Source organism: Castanea sativa, chromosome 1 (assembly GCF_040712315.1).
Source record: "Castanea sativa cultivar Marrone di Chiusa Pesio chromosome 1, ASM4071231v1".
NCBI lineage: Eukaryota > Viridiplantae > Streptophyta > Magnoliopsida > Fagales > Fagaceae > Castanea > Castanea sativa.
Genome location: NC_134013.1, coordinates 38,756,039 through 38,782,120, shown reverse-complemented (window position 1 = coordinate 38,782,120; position 26,082 = coordinate 38,756,039). Strand labels below are relative to the sequence as shown.

Below are 26,082 nucleotides of genomic sequence, written 5' to 3'. Positions count from 1 at the left end.
AGTTAGACTAAATCTCGTGAGGAGATTGTTGTGAATTAAGCAACAAAAATTATTTGAGTAAGAACATACCCTTCTTCTTTGTCCTTGGTGGTTTATATAGGATCTTTGGATGAACGTTTCTAGGTCGAGATCCTTTATTGTCTCTAATGATTGTTGTAACGTCTGCGTCATTTATGCCCAACAGAAAAGTCCTCGATGGTCTTATTTCCATTGATTCATTGTGGGTGGCCTTCAATCCGATAACGGTCGTCATTACTACTAGAAGATGGTATTTCCAACGCTCACATTTGTTATTCCATCTCAAAAAAAAAAAAAAAATTTACATTTGTCATTGCAATTGTGTTTTCAAAATTTGTAAAACTAGTATGTAAGTTTACGCACAGGAATGATAAATTGAAGTAGTGCTATTGATGTTAACTTGCGTTATTAAACGTATACGACAATAGTTCGACCAAGACATTTAGAGGTACTAAAATGATTTTTTCTTGCAATTTTCATGATATTAGTTACGCCAAGTTTCTCATTACATTGCTATTTTGTGTATAATTTTGAAAACCACTATTAGATATTACATATACAATATTAATTTACAATCATTGTATGTGAAATTCTACTAAATACAACACAAAATATAAAAGAATATATTAGTACAATAGTATATCTTAAATTGAATGGAGTTAGGTGCATGGGACCGTTCAGCTCAATTACAATTTTTTAAGTTTAAGATCTTTGCATACAAAATGTATGAATAAAATAGTATAAAAAAAATGTGCTCATTAGTTTAGAGAAAAAATAACAGGAAAAAAAAAAGCTAAACAACTTAATTTTTATGAAAATCTAACAAAAGCAAAATCTAATTTTGATTCTAATTGAATTTTCTCTGAATTTTGGTTGATATATATGATGGTGAACCAAAAGGAAAATGAACTTCGGCTCGTCCATAGGGGTCGTCCAAGTCAAGAAGGCTAAAATGGCTTCCCTTGTCAGGATAGTCGTCCATAGGCATATGGGTCGCCCATAAGGAAAACCCCTGGACGAGATCTGATACTTAGGAATAATTCCAGAAATTTATTTACAAGAGTTAAATCGGACCAAGTGTTACTATCTTGAGGCATGAGTTAAGTCCTAGTTCATCGTTATAACTTCCTCCGCAATACTTAACTTCCATGACAGTTATAGGAGATAAAATATTCTAACTCCTATAGCGGTTATGGAGGTTCACCTTAAACCCTCTGATTTCCTCATTTGTAGGGGAAGTTACGAGGCAAGTAACCACTCCAAGACCACACTATATAAGCACTCATTCACATCAAGTGAAGGTAAGTTTTTGATAACTCCTGAAAAGTTAGAATTCTAGAATTTGAGAAAGAAACAAACTTTGGCATCAGAGGGTCCTTGGCCGGTCCATCCTGGTCATCTTTGATCGTGTGTTCTTTTTTCAGGCCTTCCAATCAACCACTAGCCCTTTGAAACTCGAAGCATCTAGCCTACTGATTTTCCTTACATCATCAGTTGGTGCCATTTGTGGGAACAGATTAATTGCGTTTTGCAATTTATTTTTCCTCAACAAAAGGTTGTATGGTTCGAACAAGATCAAGGGCCAATAGCCCAGGCCACCAGGAGAGTAGGGATGCTTCAAGTAATCCCCACCGTGACCGTCAATCAGCACCTGTTGTGCAATCGCCTTCTATCCAACACATACAGTCCATGGCAGCTGTCGTGGCGGAACTAACCTGTCAAAATCAAGAGTTGACTAGAGAGATTAGTTTAAGGAGGCAACACCATGAAAGACATGTAGGAGGACAAGCCTAGAGTCAAGACAGATAGAGGAGAAAATGCTGAGCCCGAGAACCAGTCAAGGGGAATCACTTCACGAAGGGTGCCACACTTGGAAAGGGAGATGGACCAAATGAGGAAGGCTATGGACGAGATGAGGGAGAATATGAGAAGGGAGAATCCTGTGGATGATTTAGTTCATCGAACAGACTCCCCTTTCACCGCTTCCATCAATAGTCACCCCTTGCCTCCAAAGTTCAAGATGCCTTCTTTGGATTCATATGATGGAACGCGTGACCCGTGTGATTATATCGCCACCTTTAAGACTACCATGCACCTCTAGGGGGTTCCGGACGAGATTATGTGTAGGGCTTTCCCTACCACCCTCAAGGGGCTAGCGCAAGTGTGGTTCAGCAAGATACCTCCAAATACTGTGAGCTCGTTTGAAGAATTGAGTAAGTTGTTCGTTAACAATTTTATCGGAGGACAATGGCACAAGTGTTCCTCGTTCAGTCTGTTAACCATAGAGCAAGGGGAAAATAAAAACTTGTGGTACTTCATTACCCGGTTCAACAAGGAAGCCTTGACGGTGGATGAGATGGATGACAAGTTGTTATTGGTAGCTTTCCATAACGAAGTTAACTCCGATTTATTCATTCATAAGCTTTAAGAGCAAGAGCCACAAACCATGGTTGAACTCGTCCATTTAGCCCAAAACTTCATGAATGCGGAGGATGCAATCATAGCCAAGAAGAGGAAGAGAGCAGAGTGCATGAAAGCAGACCTCCCACACCATCCTGAGTAGGGTCCTTGTCCAAAGAAGGCTCAGGCAAGGGAGAAGAAGGACAGAGATAACATAAAGGCAAGTTTTTCAGCAAGGAGTCAGTAGTACACGCCCTTGAATATGCCGCTTGAATAAGTGCTTATGCAAATCAAGGATGACCCATCCTTGAAGTGGCCAGAGAAAATGAAAGGAGATCCTAACAAAGCACAAGTACTGTTGCTTTCATAGAGACCATGGGCACGACACAGACGAGTGTTTTGATTTGAAGCAACATATAGAGAATCTCATCAAACAAGGAAAATTGAGAAATTTTCTTCGATGAGATAACAAGGACGAGAGATTGAAGGCGAAGGTAGAAGAGTTGTCACGACCTCCACTTGGAGAAATAAGAGTTATTATAGGAGGAATTTCGATAGGACAACATTCCAAGTAAAGAAAGACTTACCTAAAGGTGGTTCAAAATGTCCAACTATCTAGATGATCTCCAAGGACAAGAGGGACGGATGAGCAAGCCATCACATTCATGGACGAGGATGTTGAAAGAGTCCATCACCCACATGACGACGTGATCGTCATCACCTTTCTCATTGTTGACTATATGATTAGAAGAGTGTTAGTAGACAATGAGAGTTTAGCGGACATCTTGTATTACCCCGCCTTTCAGCGAATGAAGCTTGGACGAAATCAACTTCTTGCGGTAAACTCGCCTTTGGTACGATTTGGAGGGATGAAAGTGTAATTCGTGGGTACCATTACGTTAGCTGTGGTGGTAGGAGCATATTCCCAACAGATAACTAAAGAAGTAAACTTCCTTGTTGTTGATTGTTCATCGTCGTACAACTCTATCATTGAAAGACCGACTTTAAATAGTTGGAAGGCGGTAAAATCTACCTACCATTTCTCTGTTAAGTTCCTGACTGAGTATGGGGTGGGTCAAGTGCAAAGCGACCAGTTAGCCGCCAGAGAGTGCTATCTAGCCATGCTGGCTATGGACGAGCACGTACAGATGATGAACATAGACGAGAGAAGGATTACCGCGGAGCCCACGGAAGTGTTGGAAGACATTCCTTTGGACGTGAGCAACCCAAAAAAGTTTACTAGAATTGGGACGAGCATGGAAAAGAAAACGAAGCAAGAACTGGTGCAATTTTTAAAAAAGAGCCTTGATGTATTCACATGGAGTCATGAGTGAAGGAAAAATTCTGGTTTTGTATCTCATACAAAACCTACAGCGGAAGCAACGAATTAGGATCTATTTCATTCATAATTGATAATGTGCACAATGTAAATTTCAGAATTTAAGAACAAGATGACGTACTTTGGTGTGGGGAAATTCAAAACAAAGATTAGAAGCACTTGGGAACACTCTTAATCTTCACTCCAATTCCACTTTACGCCAAGATGTGTGGTCTCTCAATCAGTTTTTCAAAGGGAGAATGAAAGTGTGTCTCACACTCTCTCACACACCGTTTTTTATTTCTCTTTTTCACTTATAAAAATTCTGTATGTTTCTCCCTTTATAACTAACTGATTATCTAATTGGGCTGGCCTATTAGGCCTTTCCAATTGGGCTTTAGTGTGTGGCTTGGAGTGGGATCAAAAGGGACCAATAAGACACTAGCTTCAATGGGCCTTGGGCTTTTCCGTCAACTCTTGACAAGTCCAAAGTTACTATTAATTATATTTAATACCACTATATAAATATAATTGCACTCTAGGCCTTATTAATAAATTATATCCCAAGACTTTATTATACATGCAACCCCTTCATAAATATTCGTAGTAACACAAAGTCATAAATGTAGACTGCCACTTTGTAAATTACTACATCTTATCCTTGAGTACCCGGTTTAATTCTTTAAAGTTATTCATTATATATTTATGAAATCCAATTTCATAAATATATACTTTAGTAATTTTTTACTAAAGTGGTTAGGCCTAACTCTACGAATGTCCTTGAACCCATTAAACTTATCTCAAGTGAATATTTTATATCTCCATCAAGAGACTATGAATTCTATCTTGAGAATATATGTTCCATCAACACTAAATGTGGCTGCCCAACATACTGAGGTTTTGACCGTCACTTCATATCTCACTCTTAATATATCAAAACAACCCACACCTCATGATCAGGTTCATTATTCTCTCAGGATTAAGAGTTCATGCAAATAGAAGTCGTGAGATTTATTATTCATTTGACAGTCATTAGGAGAATAATAAATCTCACAACGGTCCTGTTCAATATGTCTTAACTCTTAAAACATATCAACATATCAACTAGAAGTATCCACTTCCATGATCAAGACAAATCATCTTAGTTGATACGTTATAGTCTTCGCAGATGAAATACCCAATTTCATCACCGACTACGAACTATAAATTCTGAGTTTACAAAGAACTTGTGATTTACATCTTCTGTGACTTTTCATATAAATCACATACAATGCATCTCATGGACTATATGATAATGTCTCATATTCATGTTACCATTATTTTAGATAATAATAAAATAACTTTATTAACCATAATATTAAGTCATACATCATGTCATATATAATGTCATACATAATATCATACATAACATCATACAATAGGATTTAAGGGCACTAATCCTAACAATCTCCCACTTGCCCTAAAGACTATTGTGCATTAATCTAACTCTCATTCCCTCCAAATGTGACTCGAAAGTCCTTTGAGGCAAGGCTTTGGTAAAAGGATTTGCTAGATTATTTGCACTTTCAATCTTTGCTACCACAACATCTCCACGAGCAACAATGTCTTGAATGATATGGTACTTCCTCTCAATGTGCTTTCCTTTCTTGTGATTCCTTGGATCTTTGGATTGTGCAACCGCTCCACTATTGTCACAAAATAATGTGATGAGAACTTGCTCCATTCTCACAACACCAAGATCAGAAAGGAATTTCTTGAGCCAAACAGCCTCCTTTGCTGCTTCACAAGTAGCAACGTACTCGGCTTTCCATGGTGGAGTCCGCAATACAAGATTGCTTAACACTCCTCCAACTTATGGCTCCACCTCCCAAGGTGAAAACACATCCTGAAGTGGATTTTCTGAAATCTAGATCTGATTGAAAGTCTGAATCTGTATAGCCAATGGGAATCAAATCCTCACTATGGTAAACAAGCATATAATCTCTCGTTCTCCTAAGATACTTAAGAATATGCTTTATAGCTTGCCAATGTTTTGGTCCTGGATTTGATTGATATCGGCTGACCATGCCAACTGAATAACAAATATCTGGTCTAGTACAAAGCATGGCATACATGAGACTTCCCACTGCAGAAGCATAAGGAACTTGTCTCATCATATTTTCTTCCTCTTGAGTCTTAGGCCTTTGGTCATCAGACAGAGGAACTCCATGTCTAAAAGGAAGCAATCCTTTCTTAGAGTTTTGCATGCTAAACCGTTCTAGGACCTTATTCATATATCTAGCTTGTGATAAGTCTAACATCTTATTCTTGCGATCTCGCCAAAGCTTGATCCCTAAAATAAAGTTAGCCTCACCCAAGTCCTTTATATCAAATTGGCTTGACAACCAAACTTTAACCGATGACATTACCCCTACATCATTTCCAATGAGTAGAATATCATCAACATAAAGCACTAGGAACATTACTACTTTGTCTCGATGTCTTTTGTACACATATGGTTCATCAAGATTTTGTTCAAAACCAAATGATTTGATTGCTTGATCAAATCTAATGTTCCATGACCTAGATGCTTTTTTAAGTCCATAAATGGACCTATTCAACTTGCATACCATATGCTCTTGGTTCTTTGCTATGAAACCTTCTGGTTGCAACATATATATTTCTTCTTCAAGATTGCCATTAAGAAATGCAGTCTTGACATCCATTTGCCAAATCTCATAATCATAATGAGCAGCAATGGATAAGAGAATTCTGATAGATTTAAGCATGGCTACTAGCGAAAAAGTTTCGTCATAATCAATACCTTCTTTTTGTGTATACCCTTTCGCCACTAGCCTTGCTTTAAAGGTTTCAACCTTTCCATCTATCCCTCTCTTTCTCTTGTAAACCCATTTGCAACCAACAGGTTTAATGCCGTTAGGCGCCTTAACAAGATCCCATACATGATTGGAATCCATAGAATCCAATTCAGATTTCATAGCTTGGACCCAATGATGTGCATCTATATCATTCATTGCTTCATCATAAGTGTAAGGATCCGATTCGGCCTCTTCTGAGACAGCCTCATAAGTTTCTCCCAAACCTATGAATCTTATAGGAGGCCGAACAATTCTCATACTACGAAGAGGCACCTGTGTACTAGACATCTCATGAGTAGTATCTTGTGGTGTATCTAATACAGTCACATCATCCCTAGTTTCATCCATTGGTTGTTCAACTACAGGTTCATTCATTTCAGCCAAGACAACTCTACTTCTAGGAGTAAAATTATTCACATAGTCATTTTCCAAGAATTTGGCATTTGTGCTAACAAACACTTTATTATCCTTATGACCATAGAATAAACCTCTAACTGTTCCTTTTGGATACCCTACAAAAAATACCACTTTTGTTTTAGACTGTAACTTGTCAGACTTTCCTTTCAACACATGTGCTGGACAACCCCAAATGTGGAGATGTCTCATACTAGGCTTACGCCCATTCCACAACTCTACAGGTGTTTTAGGAATAGACTTCGAAGGTACTAAATTCAGAAGATACATTGCAGTATTTAAGGCATATCCCCAAAAAGAAATTGGTAGAGTCGAATAACTCAACATGGACCTAACCATATCTAAAAGAGTCCTATTCCTTCTTTCTGTTACACCATTTTGTTGTGGAGTTCCAGGTGCAGTCAACTGGAATATAATCCCATTTTCAGTCAAGTAATCCTTAAAATTACCAAGAAGGTATTCGTCACCTCGATCAGATCGAATGACCTTTATGTGTTTACCCAATTGATTCTCAACTTCAGCCCTAAACTCTTTGAACTTTTCAAAGGTTTCGGACTTCCATTTCATTAGGTACACATAACCAAATCTAGAGTAATCATCAGTGAAAGTAATGAAATACTCATAGCCACCTCTTGCTTGGATTGACATAGGACCACATACATCTGAATGTACTAGTTCTAATAAATCTGGGGCTCTTCTACCCTTTGCATTAAAAGGTCGTTTGGTTATCTTACCTTCCAAACAAGATTCACAAACTGGAAAACCGTCAAAGTCCATGGGCTGTAAAAGTCCATCTTTGATTAGTCTTTGAATCCTACTTGAATTAAATGACCTAAACGCAAGTGCCATAGATATGCATCACTAGTAGAAGGAAACTTTCTCTTTAATGATTTCACATGAGAGTTACTATCTAATTCAGAATTGTATAATTCATGCTTATCAGGAGTTAAAATATAAAGACCATCTACAATATTGCCAGAACAGATAAACACTTTATCCTTCTTTATTACAACATTGTCTTTCAGGATAACACAATATCCATGTTTACCTAAGTAAGTTGCAGAAATTAAATTCCTACGAACATTAGGTACATACAAACAGTCTTCCAATATTAAAACTCTAGACTTAAAACACAAATTAAACACTCCAACAGCTTCAACCGGAATCTTGCTCCCATCAACCAAAGTAAGAAATAATTCTCCCTCATTCAACTTTCTGGTCTCCTAGAACCCCTGCAAATAATTGCAGATATGATTAGTACAACCTGAATCCACACACCAGGAATCTGTTGGATTCTGTACCAAACATATTTCAAGAAGAAATGAACTTTTCATACTCTTATTCTTGGCAGCCTTGAATGTTGGACAATTCCTCTTCCAATGTCCTTTCTCACCACAATGGAAACACTTTACTTTGGTTTTCTTTCCTTTGTTGGCAACCCCTAAGACAATTTGTTTACCATCTTTCTTAGTGAAGTCCTTCTTCTTCTTCTTCTTACCCTTGCCTTTCGACTTAGGTTGAGAAGTAGAAGCTTCACCCACATTGGCTTCAACACTAGAAGTACCAAGGATGCCTTCTGCCACCACTAACTCATTCATTAATTCAGACAAAGAATAAATCTTTTTGTTCATATTATAATTGAGTCTGAATTTCTTGAATGATTCTGGTAGTGACTGGAGTATCATATCCACTTGGGATTCTCCACCAATGTCGACACCTAAAACTTCTAATGTGTTCAGATTAGCAATCATCCTAAGACAATGCTCTCTCACTGAACTTCCTGCAGCCATTTTGGTATTATAAATTTGTCTCATGGTTTCTTGCCTTGCAGAACGGCCTTGCTCACCAAACATCTCCTTCAGACTATGCATTATGTCTTAAGCAAGTCCTGCATTTGATGCTGTAGAACATTTGAGATAGATGCTAGGATATAGCACTTGGCCATCTCATTAGATTTCTGCCAACGATCATATCGCTGTTTTTCCTCAAGAGGAGCATCTAATGAAGGAAAGTTGAGACATGGTTGAGTAAGCACATATTTGTGCTCTTCAGCAGTAAGAACAATGTCCAAATTTCTTTTCCAGTCAACATAGTTGGATCCAGTCAGTTTGTTTTTGTTAAGAATAGAAACAAGTGGGCTAAATGATGCCATGATAAAATCTGAAAATAATAAACATGAATATAATAAGTAAACTGGACATTATCAATTTAGCATATAAGCATATAATATGGAATCTTAATAAAACCATAAAATAATATATGCAACGACAACCCAATCTCATATTCAATATTTCTCAGCATAGAGTGAACATAAAATATTATGATTGATTGAGAACTATTCTCATTATTAGTGCTATCATGATAACTCTTGTCAAACACTAATAATATGTCATTTTACATTTAGCCTCTAAGTAATAATAGTAAGAACTCAGCCTAGAGGATTCTATAATACTTAGTCTAGTGTATACCATTGTCTAGAATCATGTGTAACCACATTTCATCCCTTTAACAGGCTTATTTTGTAGTACCATGATAAAGCACCCTCCGCATGGAATGCAAAGCTCGAAGCTAAGACAAGGTGTTTATCAAACTACTATAAACCAGGAAATTCAATCTTATAGGACCATAAAATAAATACTCTCCGCATGGAATGTTAAGCTTGAGGCAAAGACAAAGTATAAATTTCACACTACTATGAACCAACAATGGAGGCTGTGAGATCCAACCCTTGTATCTCTCTCCCACTAGATATTTTAAATTAAAGGTTTTTAAGGTCAAGAACCATAATAATGCTAGACACGTTGAAAAAAATAATCCTAATCTAATTAGGAATAAATTTCTTACTCCTAGCATTAACGTATATAAATATATATAACGTAATAAAAACCCCTATTATATATAAAAATTTATATTATATTATATTATATATAATATACAAATTAATATATATAATATATAATTATTACATTATATATATATATATATATATATATATATATATATATATAACTTACAGAGAGTTGAATCCACAGATTCAATTTTTCTAAGGCATGCAAAATGGCCAAGCCATGCAAAGAAAACCAATCCACGTAACCATATTCAACCATGCAATCTATGCATTAAGTCCAAAACCAAGCCATGTAACCATATTCAACCATGCAATCCATGCATTAAGTCCAATCCGTGCAATTAAGAATTCAAGCAGTACAAAAAAACTGAAGCAGTTATATCCAAGCATGAATAACTACCAAAAGGCATTGCAATCCGTGGGCCATGAAACAAAAAAAAACTTCCAACCCGAAACAGTAATTTTACAAACAATTGCTTTATAATTTCCATTCAATCTCACTTGCAATCCGTGCACTCTTGGTGTCATGCAAAATAATATATCACATATATTGATCAATGTACACAAGGTTTATAGAATAATATCTTTATGCAGAAATTTGAAAACACAAAGATAACGGTTTTTCTTAAATTCTAAAATTTAATCACATATTATACAATCATGATATGAAAACCTGGCTCTGATACCAATTGAAGGAAAAATTCTGGTTTTGTATCTCATACAAAACCCACAGCGAAAGCAACGAACTAGGATCTATTTCATTCATAATTGATAATGTGCACAATGTAAATTTTAGAATTTAAGAACAAGATGGCGTACCTTGGTGTGGGGAAATTCAAAACAAAGATTAGAAGCACTTGGGAACACTCTTAATCTTCACTCCAATTCCACTTTACGCCAAGATGTGTGGTCTCTCAATCAGTTTTTCAAAGGGAGAATGAAAGTGTGTCTCACACTCTCTCACACACCGTTTTTTGTTTCTCTTTTTCACTTATAAAAATTCTGTATGTTTCTCCCTTTATAACTAACTGATTATCTAATTGGACTGGCCTATTTGGCCTTTCCAATTGGGCTTTAGTGTGTGACTTGGAGTGAGACCAAAATGGACCAATAAGACACTAGCTCCAATGGGCCTTGGGCTTTTCCGTCAACTCTTGACAAGTCCAAAGTTACCATTAATTATATTTAATACCACTATATAAATATAATTGCACTCTAGGCCTTATTAATAAATTATATCCCAAGACTTTATTATACGTGAAACCCCTTCATAAAATATTCGTAGTAACACAAAGTCATAAATGTAGACTGCCACTTTGTAAATTACTATATCTTATCCTTGAGTACCCGGTTTAATTCTTTAAAGTTATTCATTATATATTTATGAAATTCAATTTCATAAATATATACTTTAGTAATTTCTTACTAAAGTGGTTAGGCCTAACTCTCTGAATAACTGAACCTATTAAACTTATCTCAAGGGAATATTTTATATCTCCATCAAGAGACTATGAATTCCATCTTGAGAATATATGTTCCATCAACACTAAATGTGGCTGCCCAACATACTGAGGTTTTGACCGTCACTTCATATCTCACTCCTAATATATCAAAGCAACCCATACCTCATGATCAGGTTCATTATTCTCTCAGGATTAAGAGTTTATGCAAATAGAAGTCGTGAGATTTATTATTCATTTGACAGTCATTAGGAGAATAATAAATCTCACAGCGGTCCTGTTCAATATGTCTTAACTCTTAAAACATATCAACATATCAACTAGAAGTATCCACTTCCATGATCAAGACAAATCATCTTAGTTGATACGTTATAGTCTTCGCAGATGAAATGCCCAATTTCATCACCGACTACGAACTATAAATTCTGAGTTTACAAAGAACTTGTGATTTACATCTTCTATGACTTTTCACATAAATCACATACAATGCATCTCATGGACTATATGATAATGTCTCATATTCATGTTACCATTATTTTAGATAATAATAAAATAACTTTATCAACCACAATATTAAGTCATACATCATGTCATACATAATGTCATACATAATATCATACATAACATCATACAATAGGATTTAAGGGCACTAATCCTAACAATGAGGACATACCAGGTATTGACCCAAGTGTCATTACCATCGTCTAAACATGTATCCTTCTTCTAAGTTGGTACGTCAGAAGAAAAGAATATTTGCTCCTGAACGAGACAATGCCATTAAGGAGGAAGTCCAGAAGCTAACCACGGCAAAATTCATTCGGGAAGTTTATTACCCGGATTGGTTGGCTAATGTGCTAATGGTTAAGAAGGCTAATGGTAAATGGAGGATGTGCGTGGACTTCACTAATCTGAACCGGGCTTGCTCCAAGTATAGCTATCCATTGCCACGTAATGACCAGCTGGTAGACTCGACTACGGGCCATAAATTGCTAAGTTTCATGGACGCTTTTTCAAGCTACAACCAAATAAAAATGGATGAGATGGATCAAGAGAAGACATCCTTCATCACCTGCCAAGGCTTGTTTTGCTACAAGGTGATGCCCTTCGGTTTGAAGAACGCGAGAGCAACTTATCAAAGGCTAGTTAACCATATGTTTCGTCCATAGATTAGATGAAATGTGGAAGTTTATGTGGATGATATGCTGGTAAAGAGCTTGGACAAGGAAAAGTATATGGACAACGTTTAAGAGACCTCTAATACCCTTAGACGGTATAACATGAAGATGAATCCAAGCAAGTGTGCCTTTGGAGTTTCATCAAGTAAGTTTCTTGGGTTCATGGTTTCACACAGGGGCATTGAAGCGAATCCCGATAAAATCCAAGTAATACGGAACATAGAGCCACCAAAGAACATCAAAGAAGTCTAATCTCTTACCGGACGAGTTACCGCCCTTAACAAGTTTGTTTCAAAGGCTACTGACAAGTGTTTACCATTCTTTAAAGTTCTAAAGAAGGCATTTGAATGGATGGACGAGTGCCAGAAGGCCTTACAAGACCTCAAGACCTACCTCATTACTCCTCCTCTGCTAAGCCCGTCTATACTGAGTGAAGAATTGTATTTGTATTTAGCAGTGTCCCCACACATAGTGAGCTCGACATTGATTAGAGAATAAGGGAGAATACAGAAGCTAGTTTACTATACAAGCCAAGCGCTAAGAGGAGCGGAAGGGCAATATCCAATGATGGAAAAACTAGCCTTTGCTTTAGTTAGGGGTGTCCAATAGTAACCGAAACCCTACCCACCCGTCCGACCCGACCCAAGAACTGGCCAACCCGACGTCGGTGACAGTCAGTGGCGGGTCTCCGCCTCTAGAATCTGAAAACCACGGGTTGGTTGGCGGGTTTTCTCCCTAAAACCCGAAGAAACCCAATCGAATCGATAAAAGAACAATCTCCGGCGAAATTTTTTGATCCGGCGAGATCTCAGCTAGATCCATGGAATCTCTACTAGATTTGGTTAGATCTCACTAGATCTAGCCCGCTCGCCGAATCTGGTGAGATTTCGCCAAATTCGACAATAATCCAATGCAAATATCACTGAAATGTTGGCCGATTTTGAGATCTCCAACTCCGATCGAACCGACCACCATCCTTTGAAGGTCAGATCCGCTTGATCCGATCAGCCACTCTGGTCAGCGGTGGGCTGAAATTCTGGGCATCTGAATTGGTTTGGTCAGTTCCGGGTTGGGTATAAACCTGACCCGAATCGACCCATGGACCGGCCTAGCTTTGGTCACAACCTCTAAGAAATTAAGACATTACTTTCAGGCTCATGTCATCAATGTCTTGACAGATCATCCACTAAAGAAGGCAATGAACAAGTTGGAAGCCGCAGGACGACTAATCCAATGAGTCATAGAACTTAGTGAGTTTAATGTCAAATACCAACCAAGAAGCGCAATAAAAGCACAAGCCTTAGCAGATTTCATTGCGGAGTTCACCCCCAGCCAAGACGAGCTAGACGAAGGGGACGAAGTTCAGAGGTGGGTCATTAATGTAGACAGCTCGTCCACTTTATATGCAGGAGGGATTGAAGTTATACTCAAGTCCCCGAAAGGAGATAAGTTGAAATACGCAACCCACCTACAATACCAAACTACTAACAATGAAGCTGAATACAAAGCTCTCCTTAAAGGATTATAATTGACTAAGTGGGGGCAGAGTCAGTAGTTGTCCAAGGAGATTCTCAGTTAATTATTAATCAAGTGAATGGAATGTGTGAAACCAAGGAAAATCGGATGAAGAAGTACCTCAGCAAGGTAAAACGACTCATCAAAAGATTCAAAGAAGCCATTTTTGTTCAACTCTCGGGGGAGGAGAATATGGAAGCGAATGTTTTGGCAAAAGCAGCTTCAGCAGGGGGCAATAGATGACCATGACCAAGCCCAATATATGCCGAGCATAGATCTTTCTAAAGTACAACAAATTGAAGGAGAAGGGTATTGGATGACTCCAATTATAGTTTATTTCAAAGATGGAAGACTTCTAGAAGATAAGGACGAGACTAGGAAGTTGAGGATCAGAGTTGCCAAGTATGTCCTCATAGACGAGGTACTATATAAGCGAGGCATCTCTCAGCCTTACTTAAGGTGCTTGGTTATGGACGAGTCGAATTATGTGTTGAGGGAAGTTCATGAAGGAACATGTGAAAATCACTCGGGAGTAAGAGCACTAGTCCATAAGGTCGTCCGTGCAGGCTACTACTGGCCAACTATTTAAGCAGATGCTAAGGCTTATGTCAAAGTAAGTGACCAATGCCAGCACTTCAGCAACGTTCCTAGACAACCATCAGAGTATCTGACCCCGATGATGGCCCCATGGCCCTTTGCGCAATAAGGACTGGACATAAAAGGTCGCTTCCCACTAGGAACTAGGCAGATGAAGTTTTTAATAGTAGGGATCAATTACTTCACTAAATGGGTGAAAGCTGAACCCTTAGCAAAGATCACACAACAGAATGTCAAGAACTTTATTTGGAAGAGTATTGTATGCAGGTTTGGGATACTTAGGGTACTAGTGTCCGGCAACGGACGACAGTTTGATACACACCTTTCAGAGACTTTTGTGAGCAACTTGGAGTCAAGAATCATTATTTCTCACCCTCTTACCTACAGGCAAATGGGCAAGTAGAAGTTGCAAACCAATCCCTGTTGAAAATCATCAAGACTCGGCTTGAGGGGGAAAATGGAGTATGGCCTGACGAGCTACTAGATGTTCCATGGGCTTATAGGACAACTATGAGGACTCCCATAGGGGAAACTCCTTTCAAGTTAGCCTATGGAATTGAAGCAATGATACCTGCAGAAGTGCACATGGCAAACATAGGGCGATGGAGTATCAAAATGAGGATAATGAAGAGCAACTTCGTCTTAGCTAATAGACGAAGTAAGGATGGACGCAGAGCAAAGGACAACAAGGTACAAAAACCTTATGGACAGACAATATGATGCAATGGTCAAACTTAGGCGTTTCAACATTGGGGACCTCGTCCTAAAAAGGGTCTCTTTAGCAACAAGAAACCCAACTCATGGGAAGCTGGGATCTAATTAGGAAAGACCCTACAGGGTCATTAATTGCAAAAGGCATGGATCATATTACCTGAAATCCCTAGATGGACGGAAGCTGGAGCACCCTTGGAACGTCGAGCATCTGAGAAGGTACTATCAATGAAGGGTCGGCGTGGACAAGCAACATTATGGATGAAGTTATGTACTTAGCCTCTGTAATGAAGTTGAAGGGCTTCCCTCTTATTTACCTTACCTAGGTTTATTACTACTACTGCGCATTTTATATTTTAATTCCCTAAAAAGTGCATTAGACTCTAACTTATGCACCTTTGAAGATAAGTTTGTGATGGGCGAAATTATGTACTTAGTCTCTGTATAAGTATTTTAATTCCTTAAGGCACTGGCTTCCAAGCGCGTGCCATGCTTGTGGATGATGTTTTATATTATGTATATGCAGTTTGGATTTCCAATGTATGTGATACATAAATCCAACTCTCATAATTTCTTCCACAAGAAAACTAAGGCCCAAGACGAGAAAAATCCCTAGACGCAGGGATATAACTTCTACAAGCTTTCCTTGAAATAAGGATGAAGCTAAGAAAAATGAGCTTAAGGCATGCTCGTCCAACCTATGGACGAGAGAATGCATGATTCTCCAAGAGACAAGATAAAACCTTAAGCATATGCGTCCAAAAACGGACGAGAAAAAGCATGCGTATAAGAATACTTAAAATCCATGAATAAATATAACTAGCCAAAACAATCCAATCTATGGACGAGTGAATGTTGGAAGTGTTGTACTCAAAGACGAAAGTAAAATGTCCAGCCTATGGACGAGGAAAAGAACCATCTAAGTTTCTGAACAAATAAAGATGATAAACGCAACGCCATTCATAGGACGATTTGTACTTGTAAAATTCAAAGAATGGCAAACATGTTGAACATGAAGGAATTCCTGAATATAGATGAGCAAAACACCACGAGTAGACGAACCACTTAAAAACCAGTATAACATGGATGGTGTAAACAAAAGATAAACTCGTCCAAGTAATAACATGTTCAATAGCAAGTAAAGCAATGAAAATAAATATTCATTCATGAAGTTTAAGAAAGAGTAGACGACCACTGTCCAAAAACCCTTGTAAGTTAAAGCCTAGAAGGTAATTGTTTGAAAGCTCGTCACGAAGAATATAGACGAGACAAATGTACTTGAATAAATTCAAATGGTCCAAAACAATGGACCTCCTACTTAAAAAAAAAAAAAAAAAGAAAAAAAAAAAGAGAAAAGTAAATTGATCAAATTTTTATGCTTATCCTGAGGGGTTCTCTCCAGTCTTGGGCTCGTCTTGGGCTGGCTATGTGGAGGCATCGTCTTCAATGTTGACGTCTTCAGAACTCGTCTGGAGGAGGGAGCTGGCAGCGCCACCAAGTTGAAGTTTGATGGAGCTAAAATCTACTTTAGGGAAGTGTTCAATAGGGTCCATGCGAAAATCTTCGAAGCCAGCAGCATAGTTCATGTTCAGAAGGTCACTGAACTGGCTAGAAGCTCTGAAATCCTCCACAGCAACCTTTTTGGCATCATTGAGAAAGATACTTAGCTCGTCATTCCTCTTTTGAAAATGATCAAGACGAGTATCCTTCTCAACAATGTCGGCCTTCAACTCCTCAACGAGATTCTTTAGCTCATTAACCTCGTCCTTAGCCTTGCCCACTACTTTAGCCCAGCCTCTACAATCGTCCTTGACCTACTAGAGCCTCGTCTTAAGCTTGACCCTCTCCTTGTCTATTTCTATGGCCTGCCTGGACACCGCGATGAACTTTGAAATTGCCTACGCGAATGGTTAAAAGTCCTATTAAAAAAAAATAATAATAACAATAATAGAATGATAGGACAAGGTAAAGGTAAGGTTACACACTTTGAAGAGGTCATGAACAGCAGAGTGTTCAAACTCTTTCAAGGACATGTCATAGCATGTCGCCACATCCTCTTCAGTCATAGGCTTTTAAAACCTCTCCTAGGCCAAGTCCTCATTCTCAATAATGTTCATGGGAACTCTTGGAGGAGGTTGAGACGAGGCAGGAGTAGTGGTCTTGGACGGGGTAAACCAGCAGGACTAGGCACGTCCATATCAAGAACTTGGACGGATGGCACTTTTAGGTAGGAAGGACGGTACTTGGCTTGATAACCTCAGACCTGGACGACCTATGCTTTGCCTTCTTATGCCCTCGACGACTGGGGAGGTTTTCCAAGTCCAGCATCTTGGACAAGCTCTTCCTTTTGTCTCCAACAGAAGGACGAGGCTGAGACTGAGCTTCTGGCCTGGTGACCTCGTCCACTACCTCTTTTCCCTTATTTTCTTTCATAGTAGCCATCCTTGAAAAGAAAAAAGAAAGGAAAATGATAGAATTATTTAAAAAGATGATATCAAAATAAATTTTTTCTAAGTAGAAACTTACGTCTACGGATTGTAAGTTCGTGGGCTATAGCCTCAAGAGAGGGCTCAAGACCAAGTCCCCACGTTGCAAGATGTTAAAGAGTGACCAAGGAATGGAAATCCCTCTCAGGGTGTAGCTGAGCCTTCTAGATACGTCCAAGATAAAACTTGGTCAAGGACGGTCGTTTAACACCTGCAGGAAAAAGAAAACCAAGAAAATAGTTAGACAATTATAAAACAACATGTATAGTAAAAATAATAAAATAATGATAATAGGCATACCTTCGAGACGAAGGTTCCATAATTCTCCAGTATATGGGGCATATAGATCTCTGCTAACCTCAACAGGGTGTCCTGCCCAAAAACCAAAGACGAAGAAAAACTCCGTCTTCTAGTTCCTATCTGACATAAAAAGAGACTTTATTAATCTACTATCTTTCCATCTGGCTGTGAATTGATAAAAGCCAAGGGATTGGTTAATTTCAGAGGGTTTGTAACAATATTGGAATTCGTCCACAGTGAGAGGACGATCCCCTTCAAACACCTCTCTCCACAAAATTTGCATAGAGACGACTAATCTCCACGCATTAGGATTAAACTGACACAACCCTAAACCTAGCCTAGTGAATAACTCCCTGGAAAAAGTATTAAGAGGCAACCTAAGACCTCCTAAAAGGTAAGCCTCATAAACACCTACACCAAAACGAGGCTGGCAACACCATTTTCCACGAGCAGCCAACCTAGGGTTTAAGTCGTCTAGAATTTGGTACCAACTCCTAAGGGATGCTAATATCTTCTTGTCTGTCCTAGAGTGGGCTCCCATAGCACAGCTGTATATTGTCTTAACCTCGTCCAGAGGAGTGGATGAGGAAGCACCCGAAGGACCAGCACCAGACCCAGATGCTGCCTTCGTCCTAAGCTGTTCCTAAAGGACCTCTAAAGGAACCCCAGAGGTGTATTCCTCGTCCGTGGTGTTTCCCCTACTACTACCATTACTAATACTACTGGAGCCACTGTAGCTAGTTAAATCGTGATACTCGTCTATCTCCTTATCAACACTATTACTAGACGAAGAGACAACAATTTCAGACATTTCGAAGAAACCTTGAGGAAAACCTAAAGACGAGTATGAAGAAAATATCTGGCTGTAGACGAAGGGAAACTAAAGATGCGGAAATACTTCTAGAAGAGGCTTTGGACGACGAATGTCAAGAGAGAAAATTTGAAAAATGCGAAGGGTAGGAGAGGAATTCTACTATTTAAAGGCAGTAAAATTTGGCATCTGAAATGATGCAACCAACCAGAGAACAACACGTGGCATATTCATCGAAAATACAGACCAACGTGACTAGTCACCAATGAGGTCATGACACATGGCAAGACATTAAACTACTAATATATATATAAATAAAAAATAAAAATGTCTGAAGGACAACAGTAAATCCAACAATGCTTTGGACGACCCTTGGACAAGGGGGCCACTAATGGTGAACCAAAAGGAAAATGAACTCCGGCTCGTCCATAGAGGTTGTCCAGGTTAAGAAGGCTAAAATGACTTCCCGTGTCAGGACGGTCATCCATAGGCATGTGGGTCATCCATAAGGAAAACCCTTGGACAAGATCTGACACTTAGGAATAATTCTAGAAATTTATTTACAAGAGATAAATCGGACCACGTGTTATTATCTTGAGGCATGAGTTAAGTCTTGGTTCATCGTTATAACTTCCTCCGCAATACTTAACTTCCACGACAGTTATAGGAGATAAAATATTCTAACTCCTATAGTACTTATGGAGGTTAATCTTGAACCCTCTGACTTCCTCATTTGTAGGGGAAGTTACGAAACAAGTAACCACTCCAAGACCACACTATATAAACACTCATTCACATCAAGTGAAGGTAAGTTTTTGATAACTCCTGAAAAGTTTGAATTACAGAATTTGAGAAAGAAACTAACTTTGGCATTGGAGGATCCTTGGCCGGTCCACTCTGGTCACCTTTAATCGTGTGTTCTTTTTTCAGGCATTCCAATTAACCGCTAGCCCTTCGAAGCCCGAAGCATTCAGCCTACTGATTTTTCTTGCATCATCAATATATATAAAGTTAATTTGAATTATTACATAAATAACTTATAAATTTGAATTATTTTTAGTTGTAGAAAAGATGGTTCATAAATATAAAATTATTCAAGCTCTTTTTTCCTCTAATTTTATATATAAAGTTAGATATATAATTATATTTTTTTATGGTTTGTTTATATAGGACTCCTCGTTTTCTATCCCGATTTAACTCACTTGACACAAAAATTAAAAAAGTTAAATTAGATTAGACACGTGACGTAAAATTAAAGTATAATTGAAATTTAATTTTTACAGTGAATTAACTCACTTGCCATAAAAATTTAAAAATTTAGATTAAATGAGACACGTGGTGCAAAATTAGAATTTAATTGAATTTCAATTTGAAATTTGAAATTTAATTGAATTTTCTCTCAGCTTTATCTCTCTCTCTTATATATATATATAGATTGTAGGTTGGTTCAATTTGGATCTTTGCATGTGTCAAAATCACAACTATGGTAAACTATTACTCTTAACTCTTTTTCTTGTTAAGAAAATAGAAAGCCTAAATTGTGTTAAACATCCATCGTTGCATGAAAAATGGGTGAGAATTATTAATCTCGATCGATTTTTGTTTTTTGTTTTTTTGGATAAGAGTCTGAATCGAGTGTTACCAATGTGTATTTTTCTTATAATTTTTTATAATTGAACTAACTAAATTTTTTTAGGTGCAATTAAACATTTATAAAAAGGAAAATGCTCTGATAAAAAAAAAGAAAGGAAAATGCTAACGAGTGTCCTTAGAGTATTGGTTAACAATTCATTTTAGGAAAATTTTGACATCACTTTTATGGAAAATTTTGACATCACTTTTATGGAAAATGAAAAAAAACTGTTAAAACATAAATTATTTTTTTTCTTTTCCCATCAAAGCTTTTTTAATTGAATTGATAACTAATACCCTAAAGTACTCGTTAGCATGATCCTTATAGAAAAAAAAACTGCATGCATTAAAGTGTTGGCCTTTTACATAATGTTGTTGGGAGTTGGGAGTTGGGAGTTGGGAGTGACCTACTAAAATCTGATGCAGTTATGGCATCCCCTGAAAGCTATGGAGCTTGCTAAGTTAACCCAAGCCCAGACATTCCCTAAACGCAAATGTATACTACACAAGCCCAAAGCACCCAAATGAACAAAAAATAATAAAAAGGCCCAAATCCAGTCACTTGAGGGAGAGAGAGATTTTGAACATTTTTATGTCACTCCTAGGCGTGGACCGTTGACAGTACAAGTGGGTTTGTTTGTTTGTGTCGTGTCACGTGAGTCGTGAGTGACTGTGAGAGAGATAGAGAGAGAGAATATGTGTATAAATACTGTACTCATAGCAGTGGAAAACAGAACAGACATCCTAATAAAAAGTTTTGCGGAACCGAGGCGTTTAACTAAACTAAAATTCATAAACCAATCTGAAGTCCGGTCCCAATGCTGACACACCCTCCTGAGTTTCTGACACAAACCACAACCAACAGACAAAAAACAAAAAGCCTTCCCCTTACATACATACATTTATCACTCTTTAAGCATCTTTTTAAGCTTTTAGAGCAGGTTCACGGTTTTACACTCCTCTCTTTTACACTCAGTAACTACTAAACAGAAAAAGAGCCGTTACTCTCCTCTCTAGATTGTTTATAAGAAGATATAAGAACGTTACTAATCACTTTTGTAGAAGAAGAAGAAGCAGAAGCATTGTTAGCTTGAAAGACCTAATGGCCAGGGGGTTCAGGCTTGTCTTTGCGGCTTCACTTTTGCTTATGCTTTTAGGTCCGTGCTTTATTCTCTATTCTAGATTCTTCTTCTGCATTTCTCTTCTTGGAGTTTAAATTTAATTAGTGCTTGTTTTGGTTCCTTCTTTGCTCTCTGAAATGTTTTTTTTTTTTTTTTGCTTTGTTTAGATCTTGATTCTCTTTAATGGGACTAGTCTCCGCTTCTTAACAACAACTGGGTCTTCCTTATTATTAGAGCAAATCTACATTTTGAACAGTATTTGTGCAAAATGTCGGTGTTTTTGTTCTTTCTGGCTGTTGTGATGACGTCTTTGTTGAGAAAAAGGCCTGGTTCAGCCCACTAATCAATGACTATCATTATCTTAAAACTTTTTTCTGGGTATCTTTAGTAAACTATTGTTAACCTTGGTAAGCTGTCTTTATTTACATACTGTATATTTTTGGGGCAAAATATTAATAACTTCTTTTGGGTCTACAGGGTTGTGCTATATTCATCGTTTTCTTTTATACTTTTGCAATTTTGTATGGTGGGTGTGGGTTACAGCTAGATTGCAATTATTGAGTTTGGGTACCCCTTATAAATTGTCCTTGAACAATATGACACACTTATATATAATATGAAGCAGTGTGATTATCAGCTTTCTTTATTGTTGAACTATATGCACACATGATATTTGCATGGCTTTTGAACTTGTTTCAACTCTCAGAAAATCCACGAGTTTGAAGTTAAGCTTCAAAAAGTCCAAGCTTAGAACTCTGAACATCTTTAGTTTAAGTGCTTGAGAAGCTCCGTTACTAATGCACCATACCATATGTATTCTTTTGATGATTATAGTAGGTGGCAGAGTAATTCTGAACTTATGATTTTTGATTGGAAGTCATTTTTGTTAATTATATGACCTTGTTAAATTTTTAGCATCCCAAATTCCCAAAAATGGGGTTTAGTAGTTTGAACTTCAAACGGTAGGCCACTGGCTGTCTGTAAGACTGCTGTCCTTTGTGACCAAGGCTCGAATGGTGTGTGTCTTTAAGGATACATAAGTCTAAATACTCAACTTTTTCAATACCTTTAGAGGTAGCAAATTGTTAGTAGTAGATAATGATGTAGTGTTAGTGCTGGACTTATTCGTTTGAAACTTGCTGTGTTCATAGCATTACTCTTATGGATAAGGACTGCATATAAGTCATTTGTTCTGTCCTGTGTCATATCGGATGGTTGAAACATTAGGTCATGTTCACTCATTCTTAATGGTCCGTTTGGATTGAGGGGGGGAGTAGAGTAGAGGAGTGTAAATTTAGCATAAAATTAGCTTATTTTTAGCCAACTTTACTCTACTCCCCCTCCTTCCCCCCTCCATCCAAACAGGCCATAAGTGTTATTATCATTTAAAATGTATTGTTACCCTTTAATTTATTGTGTTGTTTGTGCACTTTAATAAGTTTGCTAAAAAGAAGTGACTTTTACTCGATAAAAGGCTTCTATATCTCCCATTGTTTAAGTGGATCACGATGGCCGCAGTTGCTGGTTATTCTCTTTGTTTGTACTGCCTCAGCAGTTTATTTCAGGACTTTGAATTTAATCAATTTCTGTTACAGATCTATGCAGGGGAAGCACAATTGGAGTTTGCTATGGAAGAAATGCTGATGACCTCCCCACAACTGATAAAGTGGCCCAGCTGGTTCAACTTCATAACATAAAATATGTTAGGATTTATGATTCCAATATTCAGGTTCTCAAGGCCTTCTCAAGCACTGGAGTTGAACTTATGATTGGAATTACAAATTCAGACTTATTGCCTTTCTCCCAGTTCCAATCAAATGCAGACACATGGCTGAAGAACAGCATCCTTCCTTACTATCCAGCCACTAAGATCACATACATAACTGTTGGTGCTGAAGTCACAGAAAGCCCCAATAATGTCTCTGCCTTAGTGGTACCTGCCATGAATAATGTCCTCGCAGCCCTTAGAAAAGTTGGTCTACACAAGAAGATCAAAGTTTCAAGTACCCATTCCCTTGGAGTTTTATCCCGATCGTTCCCACCCTCTGCTGGGGCTTTTAATAGTAGCCATGCATTTTTCCTGAGGCCCATGCTGGAATTTTTGGCTGAGAACCAGTCACCTTTCATGATTGATATTTATCCTTACTATGCTTACAGAGACTCTCCGAGCAATGTGTCTCTAGACTATGCTCTATTTGAGTCATCTTCAGAAGTTATTGATCCAAACACTGGTTTGCTGTACACAAACATGTTTGATGCCCAGATTGATGCTCTTTATTTTGCGCTGATGGCTCTAAATTTCAGAACAATTAAAGTCATGGTCACTGAAACGGGCTGGCCTTCCAAAGGATCACCTAAGGAGTCAGCTGCAACCCCTGATTATGCTCAGACCTATAATACCAATTTGATTCGGCATGTCATTAACAATACTGGTACTCCTGCCAAGCCTGGAGAGGAGCTTGATGTGTATGTCTTTTCTTTGTTCAATGAAAATAGAAAGCCAGGGTTGGAATCTGAGAGGAACTGGGGCTTGTTTTATCCTGACCAGACAAGTGTCTATAGCCTGGATTTCAATGGAAAAGGTGCTGCCGTAATGACTACAGAGTCGAACGTTACCAGTTCAAATGGAACAACATGGTGCATAGCTTCAAGTAAGGCTTCTGAAAAGGATTTGCAGAATGCCTTGGACTGGGCTTGTGGTCCGGGGAATGTGGACTGCACTGCTATTCAGCCTAGTCAGCCTTGTTATGAGCCAGATACTACAATCTCTCATGCATCATATGCCTTCAACAGTTATTACCAGCAAAATGGGGCTACTGATATTGCTTGCAGCTTTGGAGGGAATGGAGTTAAAGTTGATAAGAACCCAAGTGAGTACTATTAGGATCCAACCTCTTGTCATATGAATATCCTCAAAATCTATTTTTCCCCTCCTTTACCTGTCTCTAGCACATCCAACCATCTGCTTAACAGATGCAGCTAGTTTTCTGAAAAGCATATGTATGTGTTTGACATGGCCTTTGCTTGTAACTTGAACTTCCTTCAGCTTGCAAATGCCCTGGCAAATTAATTGGAATAGGATTTATAAAATTGACAAGCTTCTTTAACATGATTTTATCAGTTTGAAAAGCTGCTTTAACATGGCCTTTGCTTAACTATATAGTTTTGTGTAAGATTAACTGTGCAATATATTTCTAGACTCGCTAAACAATTATTTTTTTTTGACTGTGCAGGCTATGATAGTTGCTTGTATTTAACAGCAGGGTAAGTTCAATATTTGACATGGCGTTCTTTTCTTTAATCACTTCATGTATCAACACACTCTTATGATTCATGTATCAACACACTCTTATGATTCATTTTTGACATGAGGTCCTGCTGGCAATGTACACAGGAGCAACAAAACTGTGGCAAGCAATACAACGGCAATTTCTTCAACTTCTTCTGGCTCTACAAAGAATGAAGTTTCAACATGGATCTGTATTTGTCTTCTTGTGACTGTCCTCTCACTCCTCTTGAATATTGGCCATGCCTGGTAAGTTTGATCTTTCAGAACTGTAAAGATTTTGCCATGGAAATGAGAAGTACCGGTGGTGGTGCTATTGATGCAAGGACAGGTAAATAGTTTGAAAAATTTTCCCCAAATGCATGAGGAAGAATGTAATTGTTAGATTGATCCCCTCCCCGTGTAGTAGTTTTGTATGATAGTGAAAGGTGTTAAGAATATGGCCAGCAAGACAACGCCATTTGTGGGATATTAAAATATATATGCTTTTTGCATGCTTTTGAGAGCTCAAATTTGTGCCATGAGTTTGTTGTAGCTTTTGAACTTTTATTATTGCAAATTATAGTGAAGTGAATGTACAAGTATGCTGTGTGAGATATATCTTGTACGATTTTAAGATCATCTTTGAACTTCACCTGAAATTTAAGAACAAAGAATAAGTAGGTGGCAATTAGGAAATGTCAAAGTCTACCAAATATTTGTGGAGATGCGATCAACAGAACATAGAAACATAAAAGAACTCCATAGACAGACTTAAATTATTTTTGTAAGAACAAGAAGCATTGTCAATTTTTGTTTTTTGGGTTAAGAAAGTATTTCAAACTTACTGCATGATGGTTGAGCATAGACAGAGCATGGTGATATTATGGTGATTGAATCACAAATCTCATATCCGACACAATAAGAGACCTTATCAATTGAGCTACCTTGAACTCATTAAAAAAAAAAACATTATCAATTATTCAGCTAATAAGAATCCATAATTAAATTATACAGTATTTGCTGGCCTAATAATAGCTTAGTTAAGTCTGATAATTGATTTAGTGATTGGTGAAAGAACTAACAAACCTCTAAACTAGGTAACTCAATTATTTTTTCTCTTAGCAATTAGCCAATGTCTTGGACCAGTGAA

At 37.8% G+C, this 26,082-nt stretch overlaps 1 protein-coding gene across 2 annotated transcripts; it reads left to right on the top strand.

Moving 5' to 3' along the window:
* Window positions 1–21,275: 21,275 nt before the first annotated feature.
* Window positions 21,276–25,544, top strand: LOC142622898 (glucan endo-1,3-beta-glucosidase 13-like). Of its 2 annotated transcripts, none has more exons than XM_075796457.1 (4): window positions 21,276–21,700; window positions 23,260–24,534; window positions 24,898–24,928; window positions 25,059–25,544. In XM_075796457.1, exons 1-4 carry the CDS (start codon window positions 21,646–21,648, stop codon window positions 25,201–25,203), a joined length of 1,506 nt encoding a protein of 501 aa, XP_075652572.1. In that variant the 5' UTR covers window positions 21,276–21,645; the 3' UTR covers window positions 25,204–25,544. The 2 variants fall into 2 exon arrangements, with proteins under 2 accessions (XP_075652572.1, XP_075652573.1); XM_075796458.1 differs by lacking the exon at window positions 21,276–21,700 and adding an exon at window positions 21,930–22,071.
* Window positions 25,545–26,082: the final 538 nt, after the last annotated feature.